We start from the raw sequence: 25721 nt of genomic DNA on the forward strand, positions 1-25721 counted from the left end.
TGGGGCAGGGCCTCCTGGGAATGTGAGTTTGGGAAGTTCTTGGTTACTGGCTGCTCTGAGCTGGGGTCTGTGTGTGTGCGCGCCTGCTGCTTCCTCCCCTGCAGGTTCTGACAGGAACAGCATGGATTCCGTGGATAGCTGTTGCAGTCTCAAGAAGACTGAGAGCTTCCAAAATGCCCAGGCAGGCTCCAACCCTAAGAAGGTCGACCTCATCATCTGGGAGATCGAGGTGCCAAAGGTAGGGGCGGAGTCCCCCAGGCTGGTTCTGTGGTAAGCGCAAAGCTCCCTGGGGCCAGGGCCATTGGACCTCGGGGAGGGGGCTGGGAGAGGGACAGTAAACCAGAAGGAGCCCTGGGTCAGCCAAAGGCTGCAGGGAAAGGACACGCTACACTTTGCCAAGGCTCAGAGAGCTTCCTGCAATATGGAATTCCTCCAGCTGCCTCCAGGAGCATCTTATTCTTGTACTTCTCAAACTCGCAGGCCTGTGTGTCTCCCTTGGAGGTGGTTCTGGCATATTCTGGGGCTCAGATCTATTTGGAAAAAAAACACCAAGGCCGTGGGGGCCAGCCAGAATCCCTTCACTGAGCTCTGCTCAAGTGCTCCAAAGTAAAGTGTATTTTATAATTGAGCAAAGCATAAATCCGTATTTTAGAGAACTTGAAAAGTATAGAAACATATGCAGAAAATAAAAATCAGCTCTAATCCTACCCTTGAGAGTGACTGTGAAAGACTTTTATTTCCTTCTCATCTTGCACCCTGTGGTTTTTAAACAAAACTGAGATTATGTCGCTTTAATTAATACTTTAAATACTTAACAATTTAATTTTCGTGTGTTATTCTTTGAAAATGTAATTGTAACTGCATTATTCATTGTGTGGATGTCGGTTTACTTCATCAGTCCCCCATTCCTGAGTGCTTAAGTGGTTTCGAGCTTCTTGCTATTAGAACTTAACAACATATTAGCTTGATCTTGATGTTTATCTCTGGGGCTCAGAAATAATTTGTCAGACCGCATTCTCCCAGGGCTCTGGGCTCTGTGCTCAGGTGGAGACTTGGCTTGGTGTGAACTCTGGGTCAGAGTGGCTGTTTTGACCCTGGGTTGCAAGCTCTCTTGGTGGTTTCCTCCCTGGGGGGCCCTATTATCCGTCCTGCCTGCTTTTCCTTCAGCGGTTACAAAGGGCATGAAGAGAAAGGCTGTGCCTGAGGATGGACCATGTCCCCAGTAGCTCCTCCGGGAGGGGGTCGTTGGGGGTTGTGTGAGAGCCCGTCTTACATAAGGGCTAAGTTTGGCTGCTTCTATCTACCTTGAACTCTGGCGCACTGGGCACTTCTGCATGCCTCCTGCTCTGCAGGCTTCAGCCTGCTGTCACTTAGCGGGAGCCCAGGGTTCTTAGACCTTCATTTTCAAATCGAGCCCCTTTATCTTTGGATCTGAGTAGACTTGAGGGAGAGGGGCACGAGAAATCGAGAAACCGTGTGCTGACGAAACTTCTCAGCATGGGTTTTAGAGGAGAAGATGCTGCTGCCTGTGCAGCTTTCTGGGTCTGGGCCACATTGTTGGGATGAAATGGGAACTGCTTGGTCCTGGAGCCAGACTGCCTGGTTCAACTTCCTGGTTAGCAGCTGTGTGACCTTAAGGTAGTTCCTTAGCCTCTCTGGGCTTGTTTCCCCATCTACAGAATGGTGATAAAGTTCTCTGTGTTTCACAGGTACTATGAGTAAATGTAAGTGCTTAGAATAGTCCTGGAAAACAAATGCTGACATAGTAACAGCTAATATATTTGAGCATGATCTTGTGTAAAACAGAAGTAGGTCTTTGGGTGTCCAGGGAATTGGTTTCCCGTTAACCCTCTCATTTCTTTTTGTCTTTCTGGAAGCACTTAGTCGGTCGGCTAATTGGCAAGCAGGGGCGCTATGTGAGTTTTCTGAAGCAAACATCTGGTGCCAAGATCTACATTTCAACCCTGCCTTACACCCAGAGCGTCCAGATCTGCCACATAGAAGGTCAGTAGCATCTGCTGCTTGTATTGCCTCTTACCTGAAATATTAAATAGAAGTGAATAGCATCTGAGTTTCAATTGCTATCTTTTTGGAATAGGAAACCCTGCTTCTCATCCCAGGGAGGGAAGCATTAGGTGTCTTCCCTGTAGCCTTTCCCCCATTTCAGGTGCCTGCAGGAGACTCAGGTCCCTCCCTACTCTGATCTTTGGCCAGGAGAAGTGTGGGTGCTTGGTTGGGTGGGGCCTGGGTCCTGGGTTCATCGTGCCCACCACCTCATAAAGGCTTCTCTCAAAGCAGAAGTGCCCTGTGTGCAATTCCCCTTTGGCATTTTCCCGGCTGCCTGCCTCTTCCTGTTGCACTGGAAAGCATGGATCAAAATGGCAGAGGGATCATTTGAAAGGCTTAGATGCCTGTCTTCCTAAAGCAGAGCTTAAGTGTTTTGGTACCTCAAAGATGCACTTTGCAAGATGAACTCTATGCAAAGTCCGGTGGAGTGGGGTCTGTGGCTGTGTTTTTGTGAGTGTGTGTGTTACTTTTCCTCTTACAGTGATTGTATGTCCTGCCCCCATCCACTATTTAGGCTCTCAACATCATGTAGACAAAGCGCTGAACTTGATTGGGAAGAAGTTCAAAGAGCTGAACCTCACCAATATCTACGCTCCCCCATTGCCTTCCCTGGCGCTGCCTTCTCTGCCGATGACATCCTGGGTGAGGGTGCTACTGGGTGATCCGGACTTCTTGCCTCTTTCCCCTAAACCTACCCCAAACAAGAAACTCCCCAGACCTCAGGCTAAGAAGGCCAAGTGCACATGGGTGCCTGTGCCCTCTCCTCTCTGGCCTCTACTCGTCAGTTCTGCTATGGGACTGTGTTCTGGGGACAGGGCTTAGGTGGTGATAGCGCTGGCAGGAAACCAGAGGCGATAGCGCTGGCAGGAAACCAGTTCCCGTGGGAGGACTACTTTCCCTGGCTCTGCCCCTTGGGCACCTTTTAAGTTTTCTAGGCATTTGCTTAGAAAGGATGGTGTAGTTCAACCGGGAGATGGGGTGTTTCCAGGGTTGCCATTCAACACCTGAGACCTGGGTGGGACTAGAATCATGGGTTTGTATGGCGCTTGTTCATTCTTCTGGTTGAGTCAGACCTTAGCAGTGGCCCTGGTGAAGGATCTCCTTCCCCTTCCCCCTCCCCAGGAGGTGCCTAAATTACAAAGAAGAATGAATACTCCCCACCAGGCCCGGAAGCCCAGTGACTCTTTGGAGGTTGCCCCAGGAGTTTGGCAGAGGGAAGAGCTGCTATCTCCAGGGCCCCTGTGTGCTGCTGACTGCAGGGTCTCTCAGGGCCGTCGCCCATATCCTGCAGTGTGCCACTGGCCCTGGTTGGGTCTTATCTCACTGGGAGTAGAATTGCAGAATTCTGTGGGCCAAAGACTATTGACTACATTTTACACAGATGGACAGATGGGCTGACTGTAGCTCCAAGGAAATTGTCCTCCTTCGTGTTTTTTTTTTTTTTTTAAGGATGGTAGGCATTTCAGTTTTGTGTGTCTTCCCCTTTGCGAAGGCCCATGGGCTGGAGGGAAAGGGTTGGGGTATATTTTTCCTGTGGATATGTGAGAGTAGGCTGAATGCCACTTTATGCTTTACTCCTGAGTCAGGAGTTTTTCCCAGGAGGCTTGCTCCTAGACTCACTCTCTTTTTTTTTTTTTTTTTCTGAGACAGAGTCTCACTCTGTTGCCCAGTCTGGAGTGCAGTGGCATGATCTTGGCTCACTGCAACCTCTGCCCACCAGGTTCAAGTGATTATCCTGCCCCAGCCTCCTGAGTAGCTGGGATTACAGATGTGCTCCACCATGCTCGGCTAATTTTTATGTTTTTAGTAGAGATGGGATTTCACCATGTTTGCCAGGCTGGTCTTGAACTCCTGACCTCAGGAGGGTAAGCAGTAGGAGGGAGAGCAAATAGGAAGCAGACTCTGCTAGACCTTGACCATGGACCTGACCTGAGGCCACTGTTTGCTCTTGGGAAGGCAGCGTAGATGCTGTCCGACCATAGGCTCCTGGGGTCGTCTGCCAGTCCACAGGAGCTGGCTAAAGGGCCTGGGGGCCTGCCTACTGCTTATTTTCAGGAGTCTTGTTCTCAGCGGCCACCTCATTCCTGTGTTGCCCTCCCTGGGTCTTATAGATTCATCAACAGAAGTGGGAGGGAGGGCACCGCTGGTAGGTGGACCCTGCTCAGGCCTGTGCAAGGCCCAGCATTACCTCCGCAGTTGCTTCTTGGTTGCCCAGTACCTGTGGGACCCTCCCTGCCTGGTGCTGAGGTGAGACTGCCCCTAATGGCTGCTCGTGGTATTGCAGGACAACAGCCACAGGGTTGTCGAACACTTTCTGTTGTTAAAGCAGTCCTTCAACCTCTGCCTTCTGGGTGCCATGTTGTCTTGAGTTGCCCTTTTCAAAGATATGCCAGCCCAGAGACTTGCCCTTGGGTCTCAGGACTTATTCAAAGGTGAGATAAGAAGGATTGTTTCAGTGGCCGCTCCCCCTTCCCCTCTACAGCTCATGCTGCCTGATGGCATCACCGTGGAGGTCATTGTGGTCAACCAGGTCAATGCCGGGCACCTGTTCGTGCAGCAGCACACACACCCTACCTTCCACGCACTGCGCAGCCTCGACCAGCAGATGTACCTCTGTTACTCTCAGCCTGGAATCCCCACCTTGCCCACCCCAGTGGAAAGTAAGCAGTGCCCTGAGGGGTCGGGAAGGGGGACCCCTGGGGTTGCCTGTTCTGCCCTGGATCCTGATCAGGAGGAGGCTGTTCTGCGATCCTTCATGGAAGCAGCATCCTTCAATTCTTGCCATTGTTATGGAGCTGGGGTGGGTTTCCTGGCGAGGCGGAGCTGGGGTTTCCACTGGCTGGCAGAGTAATGGGTGTTGGAGTAGAGTTTTGACACAGGGATTCAGATCCCAGCTCTGCCACTAATTTTTTTTTTTTAAATTTTTTCTTTTTTTTCTCTCAAAGCCAGTGTCATAGTATCTGCCGCCTATTTATTATCTGTTAAAGGGGGTGACACCCACTTGTTCCAGGAATTAGTGTTGAATACTGTATGTGTTACATATAAAGCACTTGATGCATATAATGGTTACCATAAAAAAAATCCCCAAGTCCAACAAGCCTGTGCAGTGTGTTGGGTCATCTCCATTTAACAGATGAGAAAACTGAGCCTCAAGTGACTTGCCCAAGTGAGCAGGATCTGGGGTCTGAGCCCAGCCTTTGTCATTATTATCTTTGTTGTCCTTATCAGAGAGGATCAAATGTCAGAACATCACCCATTCCTCACCAGGGGATGGCGGTGTCACTCAGTGCAGTAGAAAACCTTCTGAAGTGATCTGTAGCCTTTTGTGTGTATTTTTTCCTTTTGGAAGGATAAGGACTTAGTTTTCATCAGCTTCTCTAAAGTTGCCTTAACCCAGCAGTAAAGACTGAACCAGAGTCCGAGGGGTAACTGCCAGGGGTTCTCTCTAAGGGTCAGGACGCAGCACAGTCAGCCTCATGTCACAGGTCCTCATCCTGGCCAGCGTGGGCAGCTGTTGGGGTGCTGCTGGGAACCTTTACCTCCTGGTCTCATCTGCATCTGACCCACAGTGGATTAGTGACCCCTTGATCCTGGGTGGCTGCCCAGGTGCTGTCAGCACCTTCTAGAGGCAAAGGCTAGAAGAAGGGGGTTTAGGCCCAGGAGGCCCCTTCTGGTCAAGCTCTCCATCTGAGTTGTGGGCTGGAGCACACCCTAGGTACGAGGATGCTAAGATCTGCTGCACTTGATTTCTTCAAGGACTTTCTTTTAAATGTAAGGCTGGCCCTGGCCCCCATTCCCTGAGTGCTATATTTACTTGGTTTATTCCTATTCATCTGTGTCCCTCTTGGGTCCCAGTAAGTTTTGGAGTAATGGATCTAGACTGAATGCTTTTCAGTCCGGATGGCCTCAGGGGCGGCACACTTGCTAGGCTGAACTTCTCACATCCAGGTTCTTCCCTCGGCTGGTCTTGGGCTTGGGGGAGGCTTTGCTTGGGGCCGGTTGCTGTTCCTGTCCCCTGCATCGTGGAGGTGCAGGCCTCTGAGAGGTAACACAGGGAGGTGGGTAGTGGCCAGGTGGCCCTTGGTGCCCTGCCCTGGCCCAGGCGTTCCACACACTCTGCTCCCTACCCTGCAGTAACGGTCATCTGTGCCGCCCCTGGTGCGGACGGGGCCTGGTGGCGAGCCCAAGTGGTTGCCTCCTATGAGGAGACCAATGAAGTGGAGATTCGATACGTGGACTACGGCGGATATAAGAGGGTGAAAGTAGACGTACTCCGGCAAATCAGGTGAGCGGAGATGCCTCAGACAGGCCTACGCCCTGCTTGTTCTGGGATGTGTGATCTCTGCGTGGCTGGCTCAGTTGTGCCAGGGCTTGGGTGAGGGTTAATTCTTCCCTCCTGCTGCCTACTGTGTTTTAGCAGAGTCTGATAGAAACAAACTCAATTACTCGCTTAGCCAAACTGGGCTAGAAGGCCTGTCTTGTGGAAGAATCCCCAGCATCATCCTTCAGAAGTGAAGCTGGGCCAGGCGTGGTGGCCTGCTGCAAATCCCAACGCTTTGGGAGGGTCACTTGAGTGCAGGAGTTCAAGACCAGACTGGGCAGTATAGCGAGACCTCATCTCTACAACAACAACAAAAAAGGAAAAACGTGAAGCGGGCTGCTTCTTAGGAATTTGCCGTAGGAAGTCCCTCTGAGGTCAGGCTTGCAGCAGGGTCGGCTGGCTGTGTTTGGATGTGCCGTGAGCCGTGGCCTGCTGCAAAGTATGGACCCTCTGCTTTGCTGCATCCCAGGTTATGGGCGTCACTGTACAAAGATGAATACTGGCTTGGAGTGGAGTCAGCCTTCATGTCCACGTTAAACTTGTTCCTTTCTTGTCTTCCCAGGTCCGACTTTGTCACCCTGCCGTTTCAGGGAGCAGAAGTCCTTCTGGACAGTGTGATGCCCCTGTCAGGTAACAGCTGGGGCCTCTGGCTTGGGGGATTGTTGGGGACAGTTGTTGAGAGTAGGTCTTTCTCAGAGCCTCCATTCTCACCTGGAGGATTTATGCTAACATAAGTTGCTACCATTTAAGAGTTTCTGATTGAATAGGTCTGGGCTTAGGCCCAGGAACTTACATTGCTATCAAGTTCCCAGGTGAGACCGGTGCTGCTGATCCTTTGAGATCCACTGCTCTAGACTGTACTCAGACCTCAGGCATCAAGGGGCTTCCAACAAAGGCACTTTCCGGATTATAGTCCAGACCCAGAGTCCTAGCCCTGGTGGTTGAGGGTGTGCTGGTCACTGATACTGCTCAGCTAGGCCATAGCTCCATAGGGCACAGTGGGGACACCGTATCTGGTGTCTTAGACTGTGAAAGCATTGTCAGAGGGAAGAGGACTGGCAAAATCTTCGGTAAATTACTTAGCCTCAATTTTCACCCCACAACATGGGAATGGTACCTGTCTTTGATGCTGGCTGTGAGAATTACATAAACCTAAGATCTGGTGTGTAGAGGGTGGCGAAATGGCAGCTGTTGATGGCTAGGAATTTTATATTTGTAGGTGGTAGTTCATCCCATCCCACTCCCTCCCCAGGTTTGCCCCTTCTGATCTTCTTCTTGCTTGTCTTAAGCGATTGCATGCGTTAGAAATACTGCAGTCTAGCTGGAGTCGGCTCAGAGGGAGCACTGGGGCAAGATCTTTGTTTGGCTTCTTTTATTGCTGTTGCCCCTCCTTCCTCTCCGCTTCTGTCCATCTAAGTGATCTGTCCAGACCCAGCTGAAGCTCTTTTTCCTTCGTAAGATTTTCCCAGATCTTCCTTGGTAAACCCCTGTCTCTCCCATCCTTGCCACTGCTTGCCTTGGGTGTGTTCTATGTAACTTTTATAATCCAGCAAAGCTGAATGCTGCCGCAGCCCCTTGCCCACTCTGAATGGCTGGCCTTATTGGGCTGTGTGGCCAACTGCCTGGGTTTGATTCCCACCTTCACCACTTGGGAGCTGGTTGACCTTCAGGAATCCACCTTTGCCTCAGTGTTCTCTCCTGTAAAGTGGGGATAGCACTTGGTGTTACTAATTTGGTGGAAGAACACATACTATATGCTGTGCACTGCCAGCACCCGAGTTGATGGGGGTGGTGGTGGTGCTGCTGCTGGTGGTATTGGTGGTGGTGGTAATGGTGAAGGCAAAAGTTTCTGTCCGTCTGTTGTCTGTGCTCCAGTGGGCAACATGCAGCTGGGGCCTGAGTTTATCCACTGGGAGTCGTATGGAGGCCTAGGCTCTGTCTCTGACCTGGGTGGATCTCCCCAGTGCAGTTCTCAAGTCCCACAGCATCTGAAGCATTCTACTTGGAATGCACCTGAAACTTGTGTACATGACAAGGGTGCCTTGCCTCAGTGAGAGCCTAAATGCCACTTTTCCTTTTCCTCCTGAAGACGATGACCAGTTTTCACCTGAAGCAGATGCCGCCATGAGCGAGATGACAGGGAATACAGCACTGCTTGCTCAGGTGTGTGGTTGGCAGGGGTGGGGGAGGCAGGCTGGCTGGGTTCTTGGGAACTGACCTTTCAATCCCTTCTTTCCTGTGGCTTGGCCCTGGATTGACCAGCAGTATTTAAGGAAAGGTGCATGAAGTAGCTAATACTTGATATTAGTCTGTTCTCACATTGCTATAAAGAAATACCCGGGACTGAATAATCTGTAAAGGAAAGAGGTGTAATTGACTCATAATTCTGTGGGCCTGGGGAGACCTCAGGAAACTTACAATCATGGCAGAAAGGGAAGAGGCACCTCTTACATGATGGGCAGGCAAGAGACAGTATGTGAAGGAGGACCTGTCAGATGCCTATAAAACCATCAGATCTCATGAGAACTCACTATCACGAGAACAGCATGGGCACACTGCCTCATGATCCAGTCACCTCCCACCAGGTGTCTCCCTCGACACATGGGGATTATGGAGATTACAATTCAAGATGATATTTGAGTGGGGACACAAAACCTAACCATATTATACTTTCCACCCCCCCTTCTTCAGGTGACAAGTTACAGTCCAACTGGTCTTCCTCTGATTCAGCTGTGGAGTGTGGTTGGAGATGAAGTAAGTTCTGCCCTTCTTTTCCTTCTGTGTTGCTGGCCAGAAGTAATGGATTGATTAGGAGGTGGTCCTGGGATTTGTTTCCTCTTGAGTTAATCAGATGATATAACTAGACAAGCACCTCCTAGGGGACACTTGGGATGTCCTGATTGGCAATGGTGATGTCAGTGTCCTCTAGTGGGTAGAGGCCAGGGATGCCACTAAACATTCCATAGTATTCAGGACAGCACCCCACAGCAAAGAATTATCCAACCCCAAATGTCAATAGCGCCAAGGTGGAGAAACCGTGTGCGAGACTTTCTGGGACCTTTTTCTGTCCTCCATCTTATGGTATGAAAGCTTAGATTTCTTGAGCATATTAAAAAGCCTATCCTGGCCAGGTACAGTGGCTCACCCCTGTAATCCCAGCACTCTGGGAGGCCGAGACAGGCAGATCACTTGAGGTCAAGAGTTTGAGACCAGCCTGGCCAACATGGTGAAACCCCCATCTCTACTAAAAATGCAAAAATCTGCTGGGTGTGGTGATGCACACCTGTGATCCCAGCTGCTTGGGAGGCTGAGGCAGGAGAATCACTTGAACCTGGGAGACGGAGGTTGCAGTGAACCAACATTGTGCCACTGCACTCCAGTCTGGGTGACAGAGCAAGACACTGTCTCAAAAAAACAAAAACAAAAAAAACCTATCCTTATGCCACAGCAGCCAACAGAACACTTAAATAAATGTTCCTGTTGGCTAGAGCATAAGCCATGTCCCCCACCCTGTTAACTCTTTTTTTTTTTGAGACAGAGTCTTGCTCTTGTTGTCCAGGCTGGAGTGCAGTGGCGTGATCTTGGCTCACTGTAACCTCCACCTCTGGCGTTCAAGCGATTCTGCCTCAGCCTCAGTAACTGGGATTACAGGTGTCTGCCACCACACCTGGCTAATTTTTGTATGTTTAGTAGAGATGGGGTTTCACCATGTTGGCCAGGCTGGTCTCGAACTCCTGACCTCAGGTGATCCACCTGCCTCAGCCTCCCGAAATGCTAGGATTACAGGCATGAGCCACCGCGTCTGGCCTACACTGTTACTCTCATACATCTGTTGCCTGCAGTGGCAACCAGGGAGGGGAGAACTCATGTTGGCTTGGGAGATGGCCCCAAGGTGCCATGGACAAAGCTTTAAGGGAACTTTCTTTTCTAGGTGGTGTTGATAAACCGGTCCCTGGTGGAGCGAGGCCTTGCCCAGTGGGTAGACAGCTACTACGCAAGCCTTTGACCCCCATGCTGCTTCCTGAGAGTCTTTTTTTGCACTGTTGAAATTGGGCTTGGCACTCAAGTCAAAGATTAACATCAGAATAACAAACATTGTCCTCTCCAGAAAGTCCTTTCTTCCTCCATACTGTAGTCCTATTGAGAAGAAGAGAAGACGTTTCGTCTCTGAGAAAAAAGGATGAAGCTATGGGTTCTCTTCTCAAAGCCAAAGGATAGTGTTTAACAAGCCAGCTGGCTTATCCTGGTTCTCAGCTGTTTAAAAAAAAAGGAATAGAAACAGTCTCAACCAGATTGTCCTATTCCCCCCTGTTCCATTCCCCTCTTCTTCGTTCTGTCCCCTTCCCCGGCAAAAACCAAACAAACTGGCAGACAGGCCAGGGATGTATGTTGCTTGCTTGAGAGGGTTTCTTTTACTTCAAAATCTTTCTTCAGGGAGCAAGACATGAACTGACTAATTGGTATCCACTAGTTGTACAGCTTACATAAATGAATTGATGATATTTAACCAGTTTTTATAAACTCCATTTAGGTGTCTAAACACAGACTTTTTAAATTGTAACTGTAAATATGGAACGGTCATCACACCTGACCTTGGTCAGTGGGGAGGGGAACTGGTATCCTGCCAAGCCTGGTTGTAATTTGTAACCATTTTCTATTTGTGCAAACTCTGTAAATATGTGTTTAAACAAATGTAATATTTTGTACAAGATACACTGGAGAACAAAGGGAACTCAAGATTTTTCCAGCCACGCGTTACCTGTAAGTAGAAGTAAACTCTGCAGTGCAGCTTCCGCTCTTGGCCCCTCTGGCCAGGGCCCCTGTGGCTTCCTGCACAGGATGGGTGACTATATGGTAGAGACTGTGATCTGGGAACTTTTTGCTGTACAAATCCGTTTAAAAAAAAATAGTAACTCATTGAATTAACTTGCAGTGGTGTGTTTGATTCTTTTTTAGACTGGCTTCAGCATTGTGCAGTTTAAAAATAAGTAACTTAAGTAACTTACATAAATCCTCCATTGTATGAACTATAGCTTTGAGTCCATTTTTTTCCAGTGGTGAAAAATTGCGGGGGTGGAGAGTGAAGAGGGGGGCGGTGAGTGTGGCGAGCTGGATCACAGGCCCCACGCAACTGCCTCTACAGGAGACCCGTGGTTTTTTGAAGACAATTTGGCCAGAAATTTCTATCTGGCCTTTTCCTCTCTCTCCTTGTCCCACCAGGTGGGCAGCCAAGCGTCCTCCGACTTCCTTGACTGCGTATTAACTAGCCAGACTCAGTTTAAAGCACTGGCTTCCAAAACGGGTTGTGCCTTCTTTGGTTGTCATTCTTAATAGACTCGTGAAGTTATTTAATTTACTGTAGTGATGAGAATGACGTAAAAAATACATGTAAGTTATGGGAAGAGATACTGCGTCAATTTAATAGCCCCTGCTCTTAAAGAAGGCTCTGGCCACTGCGGCCCAGGCCCACCCCAGTGCCCTGCCCCCCCCACGTTTGAGGCCTCTGGCTGCAGGGCTGTTGAGCTTGAGCTCTAGTTTTTAGAGAGCTGACGTAGCCTGACGGTCCTCCCACCGCAAACCCACTCCTGGGAGCTCCTCCCAGTTCCAACCCAGCTGGCTTGTTCTCCTTTCCGTCTCTCTGTCCTGGCTGAAGGCTGCAGCCCCATGAGCCTGAGCTGTGGCCATTATCAGGTGCCCATCTTCCCCTCCATCCAGGTTCTCACCTGTATGGTTAACAGCCTCTGCTTCCCTCATCTGTAAGATGAGATAACCTCATAAGGCAATTTCATCATGGAAATGCCCTCTGCTTCTACAGGGCTTGGTCCCAAGGAGCTCCCCTGCAGTTCCTTGGCCCCTGTTGGCTTTAAGTCCTGGCAGGAATTGGGTGTGACTTTGGCCAAGTCACCATACACCCAGGTCTAAGCTTTTCCTTTATAACCCAGCGTTGCTGGAACATGAAAAGGTCTATGGAAGCCCTCTGACTAACTTAGGGAATGCTCACAGAGCCTGGTATGCAGATTTAGCTTTTATCTCCAGGGAACCATTGAGGGGTTTCAAACATTAAAACGTGATTCTGGTGCAGGGAGAATGGTGGGTGAGGTGGAGGTGTATACACGAGAAAAAAGGGATTCCTCTGGGATGGAGCCCGGGACAGATAAGATGTGATGAAGTCAGGATCCTCAGATAAAGCCCCCTGGGCTTTGATGAGTGGAATGGGCTGCTTCCCGGGACTCCCACGCCTTAGAGTCCTACCCTGCAAGGGTGCCTCCATTAAACTCGGTTTGGAATGACGGAGGAAGAGCAAGTTGGAGGCTGGTGAGGGACTTGTACTCCTCGAATAAATGCTTCTCAGATTGTTATGCGCCTTTGATTAATTTCCAGAGTTCTGAAAAACTTGACTTTTAACTATTTTGCCAGAAATCTCATTGTTCTCAAGGAGGAGCGGATTTATGAAGGTCCTTACTCCATCCCTCCGCAAGTCAGCTGCCTGGGCAAGTGCATTTGAGATGCCCTCTTTTAATTACCTGTGGGGCATCCAGGGGATGTCTTGGTGTGAATTGGAAACTCACGGGAGAAGCCAGTGCTGGCGAGAGATCTGGTAATCTGCCGGGGGTGTAGGGGAGAGGGGTGGAATGCTGGACGCAGGAGGCTAGAGCTTCCACCCTGTTCTCACTGCAGGCGTTGGTGTCGGTACTGCCCCTCTGGTCTCTGGGGCATCACCATGGAGGCTGGGTTTTAGGGTTACTGCTATACCTTGTACAACTTCAGGTATGCCACTTGTAGACATCAACATCTGTCAGATGATAACTAATGTCAGTTCTAAGATAAAATGAGAGTTGTAGCTAGAGTTAGGGAGTGTTTACTGTTTGTCAGGCTCTGTCTCTTACAGGTAACACTGAGTCCTTGACACAACCCAGGGAGGCAGGGACTCCATGGTTGAGCAGACCCAAAGAGATAGAAGATGGTGATTTTGGAAAGTGGTTTGTGGATAGAGCAGAGCTGAAACTAAAAACCAGGCTGCTACCCCAGGCCAGGTGCTCTTCACTAGCATCCCTAAAGCAGCGTGGATTCATCTCGCCCCAGTCCACATCCCCAAATAAATGCCACAGTGATTAAATGATCAGTCCATGGAAAAGCTTTGGAACTTAGAGTGGGAAAGATACCATGACAGGAGAGATCAATGATTTTGCTTTTATGGAAAATTTAAATCTTAAGTAACATAAAGAAAGCCGAGAGACACTTGCAGCAGCTAGGGCCAGAGTGGACGTTTTGAATCTGTGATAACGTAAAACAAGGAAAACTGGCCAGGCATGGTGGATCGCGCCTGTAATCCCAGCATTTTGGGAGGCTGAGTTGGGTGGATCACTTGAGGCCAGGAGTTCGAGACCAGCCAGGTCAGCATAGCAAAAACCCCATCTCTACTAAAAATACAAGAAAAATGACATGGTGGCACGTACCTCTAATCCCAGCTACTTGGGAAGCTGAGATAGGAGAATCGCTTGAACCTAGAAGGCGGAGGTTGCAGTGAGCCGAGATCACACCACTGGACTCCAGCCTGGGTGGCAGAGCCAGACTTCCCAAAAAACAAAAACAAAAAAACCAAAACCTCTAAGTTTCCGTTGGGAAATATCATAAAGGATATGGGTGGAAAATCTGGGTCTGTTCGACTAGCAGTGTCCAATAGAAATATGTGAGCCCCATCTGTAATTTAAAACTTTCTAGGAGCCACAATTAAAAAGTGCAAAGAAACAGATGAAATTAATTTTCATAATACTTTGTCATATCATTTCAGCACGTAATGGATATGAAACATATTAATGAGTTGTTTTACAGTATTTTTCCTACTAAGTCCAGTTGGCATTTTACACTTCAGCATATCTCTGTTCAGGCCGGCCACATTTCAAGGGCTTGATAGCCACATGTGGCTTGTGGCTACCACGTTGGACAGTGTAGGCCTAGACTATTCCATTGATCACCATCACACTGATACAGCCTTATTTATGTTCTTCCTTATTCAAAAAGTTGTATGTTCTTTTGCACATTTATTTTTCCAGATGAACTTTAGAATCATTTTGCAGGGAAGGGGACCATACTAAATATTCTATTGGTATTTGAAAGTAATGCACACTATTGAGTTGGTATAAAGTTTTATATAATCTATGAAGTTGGGTGTGTAAAATATTTGAATTTATTGTTTTTCTTTCTTGCCCTCTCCTTCCCTGGGTTTGTTTTTTTTTTAAATACAGGGTCTCGATCTGCTGCCCAGACTGGAGTGCAGTGGTGCAGTCAGCTCATTGCAGCCTCGAACTCCCTGGCTCAAGCAATCCTCCCTCCTCAGCCTCCTGAGTAGCTGGGAGCACAGGCGCATGCCACCACACCGAACTAATTTGTTTTTTCATTTTTTTTGTAGAGATGGGGTCTTGCCATGTTGCCCAGGCTGATCTTGATCTCCTGGCCTCAAGCGATCTCCACTGCCTCAGCCCCCAAAGTGCTGGGATTACAGACACAAGCCACTGCACCCCGCTCTGAAATTGTTGTTGTCAGAGCATGTATGAGACCTTGTACATCAACATATTTATCTTTTTGCGGTTTGGCTGGGCATCTCTGGTAGACTGGATGTCTCCTTGCCAAAAATTCTGTCTTCCTCACAGCAGGATGTACAATCCTACTGTGTTTTGTTGGACTCAGGCACGGACTCATCCTGGTCAGTGGAAGATGGGTAAAGGTGGCACAAGTCACCAAGGCAGATGCGTTGAGCCAGTATGTGGTTCGCTTGTCTTCTCCCTCTGCACCAGCATCGGCCACATGCCAGGTAGATACCCATCCACCCACCTGGGGGCCCAGTGTGAAGATAACATGGAACAGGGCTGCAGCCAGCTCTCAGTGGGTATGTGGTTTGTGAAACATCTCACATGAGCCTCTGAGGTTTGGGGCTTGTGTGTTCCCCATGGTCTGTCATTCTAGGGTCCCAAACCTTTCCTCCAAGGGCTCAGAGCTCTGGCCATAGAAGCTGCCAGGGTACCATGTTCTTATGTCTGACTGGGGACAAGCTCCTCGCCCTCTCTTCTCATAACCCCATCTGTAAACAGTGGGGGTGAATTAGGTGAGTGCTGACATGCTTGCCAGGTTTGACTTTTGACTGATCTGTGAATAAGAGCCTTCCTGAAGATTCCTCTTAATGAAGCTGACTTGTATTTTTACAAAGCAAATCATCTAAGGGAGATCTTGGCTGTTTCTTGTTAGAAATAGGCCCAACTGACATCTGGTGGGGACAGACGGTATTTGAGAAGCCCTGATGCTCTGGGCAAGGAAGGCGGATACCTCCTACCTGGAGCTGGGATGGATTTCTTGTCTTTCACCAGCCTCCCTGGCTTGGTGACAGGCGGGAGCTCTGACTGCTCCCACTGATTTCTTTCTCTCCATTGAGTGCCTGCTGTATGCCAAGCATCCTGCTGGGGGCTTCAAAGATGAAACAAACATTGAGGCTTTAGGGAGCTTCTCTGTTTTGGGAGCGGGGTTTGATGATCTCGATGCAGATGGTGCTTTCCTGAGTGGGTGCCTTCTCCCACTTTGTAATGGGATCCTGGCAATTGCTGGTGAGGTAGGAAGGAAACTGAGGCTTCAAATCCACAGAGCCAGACTTGAACCGGGTCTTCTGCACTCCAGACTCTGTCTTTGCCTGCATGTGATGCCTCTGCTTCTCTTTATGATGGCCCGAGCACCAAAGGGACGTGTTGACAAGAAGGATGAATGAGGCGACAGGTGGGAGGGCTCCTCCCCAGAGCTGGCCTCGTCCAGGCTTTGAAGGAAGAGGAGGCTGAACAGAGTGGCATGGCAGGTGAGGGAGAAGCTGCATGGCCAGGGTCATTGCCATGATGGGAGGCACTTCCTGCTGAGATTGGGGCTGGTCCTGTGATCTGGCTCATGGACACTTGGAAAAGGAGATGGTGAAAGAGCAGGGGCTGGGCACGATGGCTCACACTTACAATCCCAGCACTTCGGGAGGTCGGGGTGGAAGGATCACTTGAGCCCAGGAGTTGGAGACCAGCCTGGGCAACATAGTGAAACCCCATCTCTACTAAAAATACAAAAATTAGCCAGGTGTGGTGGTGCACGCCTGTAATCCCAGCTACTCGGGAGACTGAGGCAAGAGGTGGAGGCTATAGTTGAGCCATGATTGCACCACTGCACTCCAGCCTGGACAATGAAGTGAGACCCTGTCTCTAAAAAATAAAAATGAAGTGAGAGGATGACATCATCACAGGAAGCCGTCTGTGAAAACATCACTTACAGAAGTCCTGTCTTTTTCATCTTTTAATAGGTAAGAAACACATAATACATGATTCCAAAGATACTTAAGGATAACCCAGAAAAAAGGAAATCTTCCTGTTTCCCCCAGACACCCACATTTTCTCTCTGGAGGACACTATGTCTAGTTTCTTGTGTTTCTTACGAGAGGTTCAATCCCTGCACACCCAGCACGCATAGATGATAGCATAACATAAACAGGGTCACACACTAGGCCCGGGTTTGTCAATAAAGTTTTATTGGAACAGGCATGACCATTTGTTTACATATTGCCTGTGGCTGTGTTTGTGCTACAACCACAGAGGTGAGTACCTACAATAGACTGGATGCCCTGCAAAGCCAAAAATATCTATAGTCTTTCGCTGAAAGTTTGCTGGCCCCTGCTGGAAACACTCGTGTGCAATTCCTAACCCCCCCACCCTCCATTTAATCAAACTTAAATGCAGCTTTGATATTTATTTGCCTCTTCCAACCATGAGTTTTTTTGGTCTGTTCTTCTTTGAGACAGAGTCTCGCTCTGTCGCCCAGGCTGGAGTGCAGTGGCACCATCCCGGCTCACTGCAACCTCCACCTCCTGGGTTCACGTGATTCTCCTGCCTCAGCCTTGTGAGTAGCTGGGATTACAGGTGTGCACCAGCACACCCAGCTAATTTTTGTATTTTTAGTAGAGACGGGGTCTCACTATGTTGCCCAGGCTGGTCGAACTCCTGAGCTCAAGCAGTCCACCCACCTCTGCCTCCCAAAGTGCTGGGATTATGGGCGTGAGCCACAGCGCTGGGCCAACCATGAGTTCTTCAGATTTTGAAAATTGCAGAATCTCAGCTTCCTTGTGATGGTAGTGGGCAGCTCTGTGCCTTGTAGACCTCCTTCCTGGTACCTGCTTTGTTCCTGGTAGAGTGATCACGCACAGAACCCTCCACCCCCAGAGCGTGGGCAGCCTTCCCAGGATAGACTGGGAAGACCCTCTTCAAACAGCAAAGTGTGGTCCAGGAACCTGCAGCGCTGGCAGCTCCTGGGAGAATCTCAGGCTCCACCCTCCTGAATCCTCATTTTTGTGACTCCCAGGCTATTCATACATTCATCAAAGTTTGAACACTTGATGAGCCCAGGGCATGGATGTTCAACCCTGGCTGCATATTGGAATCATTTTGAAAACTACTGATGCCTTCACAGGACATGCTTAAGTTATGGCTAAAAAAACCAACCAACCAACAACAACAAACGTTTAAATGACTTGATGCCAGAGACCTGTTTTCAGAGACACGGATTTAATTGGTCTGGGCTACACCCTGGGCACTGGGAGAGATTTAGAAAAAGTATTACCTTTGGAATGTAACGTGTACACCAAAGCACACCAAGTGCACACATCTTGAGTGTAGATCATGATGCATTTTCACATACTTGTGCATCTGGGTAACCATCACCAGAGGAAGTTGAAGGAACATTTCTAGGATCCCAGGAGTTGACCTCATGCTCTTGTTTAATCAATACCTTGTCCCCTAGGGAACTGTAATTCTATCGCTGTAAGATTAATTTTCCTACTCTGGAACTTCGTGTTAATGGGATGATAAAGTCTGCACTCTTGCGTCTTAGTGTTTGCACTCACCGTTTTGCCTGAGATGGCACATGCCTCGGCTCTCTTGTGTGCATCCCACTGTGTGAATATACTACAATTTATTTGCCCATCCTTTGATGTTCATTGAGGTTTCTGGTTTTAGGCTGTAATGCATAAAGCTCCTATCATTTTTGTATTTTTAGTGGATGCATGTATTCATTTCTCTTGGGCACACACCTGTGAGGGGCACGCACCACAGAGCAGGAACATGTTTAGCTCCGGTAATTATTTGTGTTTTGGGATTTTTTTTTTTTTTTTTGAGACAGGATCTCTCTCTGTTGCCCAGGCTGGAGTGCAGTAGCACAATTTTGTCTCACTGCAACCTCTGCCTCCTGGGCCCAAGGGATCCTCCTACCTCAGTCTCCCAAGTAGCTGGAACTACAGGCTCGTGTCACCATGCCTGGCTAATTTTTGTATTTTTTGTAGAGATGGGGTTTCACCATGGTGCCCAGACTGGTCTAGGACTCCTGAACTCAAGCAATCCTCCTGCCTCAACCCCCTAAAGTGCTGGGATTATAAGCAGGAGCCACCTCGCCCATCTATGTATTTGGATTTTTAAAGCTCACCAGGTGATTCTGATTTGCTGCTGAACTCAAGAATCCCTATTCCTGGCTGGGCACAGTGGCTCAAGCCTGTAATCTCAGCATTTTGGGAGGCTGAGGTGGGCAGATCACCTGAGGTCAGGAGTTCAAGACCAGCCTGGCCAACATGGTAAAACCCCGTCTCTACTAAAAATACAAAAATTAGCCAGGCATGGTGGCAGGTGCTGATAATCCCAGCTACTTGAGAGGCTGAGGCAGGAGAATCGCTTGAACCTGGAGGATGGAGGTTGCGGTGAGCTGAGATCGCACCACTTCACTCCAGCCTGGATGAAGGAGTGAAACTCTGTCTCAAAAAAAAAAAAAAAAAAAAAAATCCCTGCTCTAGAGGGATGGCTCTCAACTCCTGCTGCCAAGTGCTGCTCTGAGGGCAGTGGTTGAGCTCTTCCAGCAGCCATTCTGTGAGTTTCCTCAGTAGCCTTCCAATAAATCCCTAATCCATTTCTGTTGCTTGCCACCAATGAGCCCTATCCAACCAGACACGCAGTTCCAGTACATCTCCCCCGCGGCCCTCCGGTTCAGTGTTTACATCTCTTCCTATTATCACTGTTGATTGGATTTCAGTCTCAACCTCCTATCTCCCCTGCCAGAGCCCTCAATATCTGCCACCGCCTAGCTCAGACTCTTGACAAAGTTCTTTCTTCTGTGTTCTCCGGGTCATTTTGAATACGGCCATCTGAATATATGAACGTGGTAGTGGGAGTCAGAGATTCACAACACCCTCTGTATCTTGAGACTACTAACATAGGGTTGATGTGAGGCTGAAATGGCCTAGAGCAAGTAAAGCTCTTACCACAAGGCCTGGCGTATAGAAATTACTCAATAAATGATGCCTGAATGCAGGTGGTTTCCGTCGTCACACAAAGTTTTAATGGACTGCATTCCACTATCCTGTAGGGTAGCCACTGGCCATCTGGGGCTATTGAGCATTTGAACTGTGACTTGTCTAAATTGAGATGTGTTATAAAATATACATCTTATAAGAAAAATAAGAATTACACATTGAAATATTATTTTGGACATTGCGGGTTAAATAAAACATAGTTACACTTTTTTTTTTTTTTTTTTTGAGACAAAGTCTTGCTTTGTCGCCCAGGCTGGAGTGCAATGATGCGATCTCGGCTCACTGCAAGCTCTGCCTCCCGGGTTCACTCCATTCTCCTGCCTCAGCCTCCCGAGTAGCTGGGACTACAAGTGCCCACCACCACACCCGGCTAATTTTTTTTTTTTTTTGTATTTTTAGTAGAGACGGAGTTTCACTGGTTACACTTGTTTTTTTAAAGGGTGGCTAGTGGACATGCTATCACATGTATGCCTCTTAGTCCGGTTGGACAGCACGGGGTGGAGGAACATCATTACAGGAGATAATGCCCTTTCAGACAGTGTTTCTCAAATGAGGGAGCTCAGGCCATTAGCCTCAGTTTACCTGGAGTGCTTGTTAAAAAAGCAAAGTGCTGGGACCTGGAATCTGCATTTTCAATAAGCCTCCCAGGCTAAACTCATGCCTACTGCTCCTATAACTTGGGACCATTTGATTTTACTCATGAACAGGCACGTTCCCGTGCTTTAGGTTGTGAATAGATGGAATCCTTGTTTCCTACGTTGACTTGGCTGCTAGGAAGTGTTCGGGACTAAGTTTTTGGTTAAGTTAGGGTTTAATTATTGTGTAATCTGGGTGGCTGTTTCGCTGTCTTCCAATGTCTTGCCTTAGGCTGGAAGTATCCCGAGGACAAATACCAAAGTCTATTTGCACAGTTTAAAGTTTCTAGCTTTAAAACAGCCGTCTTCCAGTCTCAGTTCTGCCGTTGTGGGACTTTGGGCAGGACACAGTCTGTAAAGATCCCATTCTCTTGTAGTTGTTCAGAGTATGAAAAGTGATCATTTATCTTCAATCAAACACTTACTTAAAAAAGTAGAGATGATAAAGGTGAAGGCGCTTGGAGAGGGCTAGTTTTCAGGGTTACTCAATGCACACAGCACAGATTGCTGCCACTATGCCTTAGACCACTAGATGGCGGCACAGCACAAGCTACTGGAAGTGTCCTCCCCGCCTTCCGCCCCCGCCCCACCCCGCCCCCAGTAGTTAGAACAGCCGTTCTCCAAGCGATCTTATTATTAGAACTTAATAGAAACGCACATTCTCAGGCCCTCCTCCAGACCTCCTGAATCCAAAACTCTTTTAACACACTGTCCTGATGCACACTTAAGTTTGAAAATCACGGTCCTAGAATCAGCTTCTGGGTAACTTGGGAAGAAGTGAGCAGGAAGCGGTGAAACAGAGGGTGGGCCAGCTGGAGGGGGTGAGGGTGGTTGTGCTAGAGGGGGTGAGGGTGGGCGTGCTGGAGGGGGTGAGGATGGGCGGGCTGGACGGGGTGAAGGTGGGCCGGCTGGACGGGATGAGGGTGGGCATGCTGGAGGGGGTGAGGGTGGGCGTGCTGGAGGGGGTGAGGGTGGGCGGGCTGGAGGGGGTGAGGGTGGGCGGGCTGGAGGGGGTGAGGGTGGGCGTGCTGCAGGCGGTGAGGGTGGGCCAGCTGGAGGGGGTGAGGGTAGGTGTGCTGGAGGGGGTGAGGATGGGCGTGCTCGACGGGGTGAAGGTGGGCCGGCTGGATGGGATGAGGGTGGGCATGCTGGAGGGGATGAGGGTGGGCGTGCTGGAGGGGGTGAGGGTGGGCGGGCTGGAGGGGGTGAGGGTGGGCGTGCTGCAGGCGGTGAGGGTGGGCCAGCTGGAGGGGGTGAGGGTAGGTGTGCTGGAGGGGGTGAAGGTGGGTGGGCTGGAGGGGGTGAGGGTGTGCAGGCTGGAGGGGGTGAGGGTGTGCAGGCTGGAGGGGGTGAGGGTGGGTGTGCTGGAGGGGGTGAGGGTGGGTGGGCTGGAGGGGGTGAGGGTGGGTGGGCTGGGGAAGGGCTGCTGAGTGAAGGTCACAGTGCAAGAACAATTCCACAGCGCTTGTCCCAATCAGGGAACCTTTAAGGAACAAGATAACGGATGGCAATTTTGTATTTTCCTTTTTAGGTAAGACATATCCAATGCTGTCAGCTGGATAGAGGGAAAGGGGGGGCTACTAGGGGACCCGCAACTTAGGGGCAAGGTCTTGGACCAGAAACAGAAACAAGGGGCTGGCTGAGTGCTGCAGGGAGCCCTCAGCCAAACTGTGTCCCCACTCTGGCTGCTCGTCTCTGCCTGTTGAGATTTCACCAAACTACCACTGTGTTAATGGACTAAAATTTTGCAACCCTCTCTAGATGACCCAGGAAAATGGATGCTCAGAAATCAAAAAGAAGCTTGAGACTGCATGGAAAAATTACTAGTGAATTAAAACTTTATTTCTGTTTTTTTCAATCTTGTCTGTATCCTAACAAAAAGCTGGTGCTGGAATGAATGCGTATCTTTTTGTTGTTGTTGTTTTGACACTGACAAAAATTCCTTTTGCAAATGGCTATTGAGGCTTCAAAGGGGCAACGTATCATGCAAATAATTTTTTTTTTCAGCTATGACGTGTACAGTTCAGTTTGATTTATTTTTGATGTCAGAAACAAAATGGAAAGTTAGCGCTTTAAAAATGAGCGTGGCTGGCTGAATAAATAAATAATATGCTCTTGGCCAGAACCCGCCAGTGCCTCCTTAATTGTCCATTGATTCTTTAATTCTCTGCACTTTAACATCTACGGAAATTAAGAGGCCACACAGCATGGAGATGTCTTTTGTTAAACAAATTAAGGAAACTGGGTTTTAGAAGGTTTAGTTCTTCCTCGGGCTTTGACCTAGCATTTAAAGGCGGGAAGCGAAGTTGCCCAATGAAAGCCAGTTGCCCTCCGTGGTTTCTTCTGGAGCACAACTGTACTCTCACCTTGTTTTTCCAGCCATGAATATTTATAGCATGTCCTCAGGCCACGCACATATAGAACATGGTGTGACTCAGAGAGCAATGGAGACCCTGAGCGTCTCTCCTGTCAGTTGCTGGGAGGTATGCAGGGGGCCTGGCATGGCCTCCCTGGGGAAGATGCTGGTTCCCATGTTTTAGATCCTGGCAGACCAGCCCCAAGATACCCAGCAAGGGTCCTGGGAAGTCTCCTCCATTTCTTGCAGGGAGAGAAACACTTTGGAATCTTTGTTTCTTTTCTTTCTTTTTTCCTTTCCTTCTTTCCTTCCTTCCCTTCCACTTCCCCTTCCCCTTCCCCTTCCTTCCTCCTCCCTCCCTCCCTTCCTCTCTCTCTCTCTCTCTCTTTCTTTCTTCTTTTTTTTTTTTTTTTTTGACGGAATCTCACTCTGTTGCCCAGGCTGGAGTGCAGTGGTGTGATCTCAGCTCACTGCAACCTCTGCCTCCTGGGTTCAAGCAATTCTCCTGCCTCAGCCTCCCGAGTAGCTTGGATTACAGGTGTGTGCCACCATGCCCGGCTAATTTTTGTATTTTTAGTAGAGATGGGGTTTCACCATGTTGGCCAGGCTGGTCTTGAACTACTAACCTCAAGTGATCCACCCACCTTGGCCTCCCAAAGTGCTGTGATTACAGGTGTGAGCCACTGCGTCTTGCCGGGAATCTTTCTTTTATCCCCATTTCCAGCTGGATCAGAGGCACCAGCCATTCTTAGTGCCCCCAACAGAGGCTTTCAATACCATCCAGAAAGTCTCCCAGAACCCCACGGCCACCAGAGCCTCCTGGCTCACCAACCCCCCACTTCCAGTCTTCTAAACTGCAGAAAGTCTGTGTTCTCTCCCCACCTGCACCCCTTGCCCTTCCCCTAACACACTCTCCACTCTGAGGCTCCCTTCTCCAGGAAGTGTTTCTGAACCCTCACCCTGGCCTCCCACCAGGTGTGGGATGGTGGCCCCTCGGTTCCCATGGCCTGCTGTGATTCAGCTGCTGGTACTGTGGGCCCCTCCAGAGCAGGGCCTAGTTTTTTATTATGTAACCCCAGCATATAAAACAGGACCCAGAACATCATCCGCTCTCAAAAATATGTTGTTGAATGAATAAACAAGTGAGTCCATTTGCCCCCAAGCAAATACTACAGATAGAGGCACACGTAACAGAGGATGAGATGCCCAAAGGGAATTCCATGGCTGCATCCTTGTCTTGTGTGTTCCAGCATCTCAGGCCCCTTTGAAAGGGCCTTCCTTATATTCCTTCTAAGCACTGCACTTTGGGGTCAGGTAAGGTCTGATGAGGTTAGATGAGAAAATGAGTGCAGAATACCCAGTGAGCAGCTCACGCCAGTGGCAGGGAGCCTCCTCTGCACCTCCTGACTGGTGGAAGGTTTCGGACAGGTGGTGCCATCTTAGCCTCTGGTGGGTGCAGACTAGGCCTGTTAGGATACTTATGAGTGATATAAAGAAAAAGCCGGATCCTGCCAGGCTTTAGACCCTTGAACCTTAGATCTCTGACCACGTTGATGTGTCACTAAGGCTGGAACCTCCCAACCTGCAAAGGCAAATGTACATGCCTGGACAGTTCTGGGTTGGCTATGCCAGTTAAGAGCTGTGTGATCTTCGGGAAGTTACTCCATTTCTCTGGGCCTCAGTTTGCTCCTCTGTAAACTAGGGTCAATAATAGTGCTGCCTCAAAAGGTGATTATAGGACTTAAACATGAAGCCCTGGCATCCAGGTTGCACTCAATCTATATTTTATTACTTATGTCCCTTAGCTGCAGCCTGAAGACAACAAGATCTGCTGAATGCTTCTCTGTAGAAATCTCAAGCAGTCCAGCTTTGTCTGCTTCTATGGGTTCTTCCAGAGTCGGGGCTACCCCATCTCTCTAGGTCCACAGGGGCCCGTCATTTCCCCCACGCTGGAGACCCAGTTGCCAGTCCTCCTTCCACTTTCCCCTGGAACTGCCGTGGGATGCTCCCTGCCTGTAATTATGGCCCCAGGGTGCAGCTGCCATCAGAACACCTGCTGCCCAGGCCCTGCTCTCAGGGTGTGAAGCTGGGATCCCCCGTTCAGGCACAGCGACCTCAGCTGGCTGCCTTAGGGACCCCTCACCTGCCTCTCCCCTCTGAGTCCTCATTCCCCTCTCCATCAGCATCATTACATTAGAATTCTCGCCCTTCCACTTATCAAATCAGCATCGTGCCTGTCTGTCTCCGCCACTGTCAACAACGCTGCTTCTTGTGTCTCTTGCAACCGGGCGCCTGGGCCGCCCCTCTCTCTCTGGCAATTATGATTCCTTCCCCAGCTCACATTGAAAGTCTTTGTTCTTCTCCCTGAACGTTCAAGTTAATTTCCACTGACTGTTTATTCAGGCTTTGTACTGGCTGGCTTGCTACTCGCTCAGGAAAGGCAAGCCTTTGAGGCAGAGTGGGACGGCACAGCAACAGTTTGGGACAGGAAGGAAAGACACTTCAGAGAGTGAGGGGGCGAGGCAGGAGTCCTGAGGGCCCTGGAACGTGGGCGTGGGGAAGGGAGGAGGGAACCCAAGAGGGGTAGCCTGCCAATTCCCAAGCTCTGCTTTTCGGGTTAGCATCTTGGGGTATTTCTTCCCAGTGTGTGCAGATGCACACGGCTACGAAGGCGCGTAGAGTCACAAACCTACAGATGCAGGAGGCAGAAAAAAATAGCTCTTGGCAGTCGCAGCTATCTCTCTGTGGGCCTTCTGTTCTGCCGAGCATCTGAGAGTTTGGGAGGAGGTTCTGGACCAGCAGAATTGCCCTGCTCTGAAAAGGGAAGAATTTGGGACAGAGGAGAACGTGATCCCACAGGGAGGAACAAAGAGGAGAGAGGGGACTGGAAGCGGAGATGGGGAGGGAGGGAAGGCTGGGGTGGCGTGGCCGGCGCAGAGGAGGAAGTCCCAGCCAGGGCAGCCTGAGGAATACCGC

General features: G+C 49.5%; 1 protein-coding gene and 1 long non-coding RNA gene across 14 annotated transcripts in view; both read left to right on the top strand.

Moving 5' to 3' along the window:
• Positions 1 to 11420, top strand: part of AKAP1 (A-kinase anchoring protein 1) — a 36740-nt gene extending 25320 nt beyond the window's left edge. For 5 of the 13 annotated variants that reach the window (XM_063628423.1, XM_063628426.1, XM_063628427.1 and 2 more), the window contains 9 exons: positions 105 to 238; positions 1878 to 2004; positions 2582 to 2709; positions 4550 to 4727; positions 6202 to 6352; positions 6951 to 7018; positions 8478 to 8551; positions 9080 to 9142; positions 10320 to 11420. In XM_063628423.1, the coding sequence (XP_063484493.1) occupies positions 105 to 238; positions 1878 to 2004; positions 2582 to 2709; positions 4550 to 4727; positions 6202 to 6352; positions 6951 to 7018; positions 8478 to 8551; positions 9080 to 9142; positions 10320 to 10394 (998 nt within the window). In that variant the 3' untranslated portion in view covers positions 10395 to 11420. Of the gene's footprint in view, positions 1 to 104; positions 239 to 1877; positions 2005 to 2548; positions 2710 to 4549; positions 4728 to 6201; positions 6353 to 6950; positions 7019 to 8477; positions 8552 to 9079; positions 9145 to 10319 lie in introns of those variants that run through there. The other 8 variants (XM_055256400.2, XM_063628425.1, XM_063628422.1 and 5 more) reach the window with 5 other exon arrangements.
• A 9628-nt stretch (positions 11421 to 21048) lies between these two features.
• On the top strand, positions 21049 to 22579 carry LOC134735314 (uncharacterized). Its single transcript, XR_010118394.1, has 3 exons — positions 21049 to 21192; positions 21852 to 21920; positions 22151 to 22579. It is a non-coding gene; the product is annotated as an uncharacterized lncRNA (long non-coding RNA).
• The last annotated feature ends 3142 nt before the right edge of the window (positions 22580 to 25721 follow it).

Source organism: Symphalangus syndactylus, chromosome 20 (assembly GCF_028878055.3).
Source record: "Symphalangus syndactylus isolate Jambi chromosome 20, NHGRI_mSymSyn1-v2.1_pri, whole genome shotgun sequence".
NCBI lineage: Eukaryota > Metazoa > Chordata > Mammalia > Primates > Hylobatidae > Symphalangus > Symphalangus syndactylus.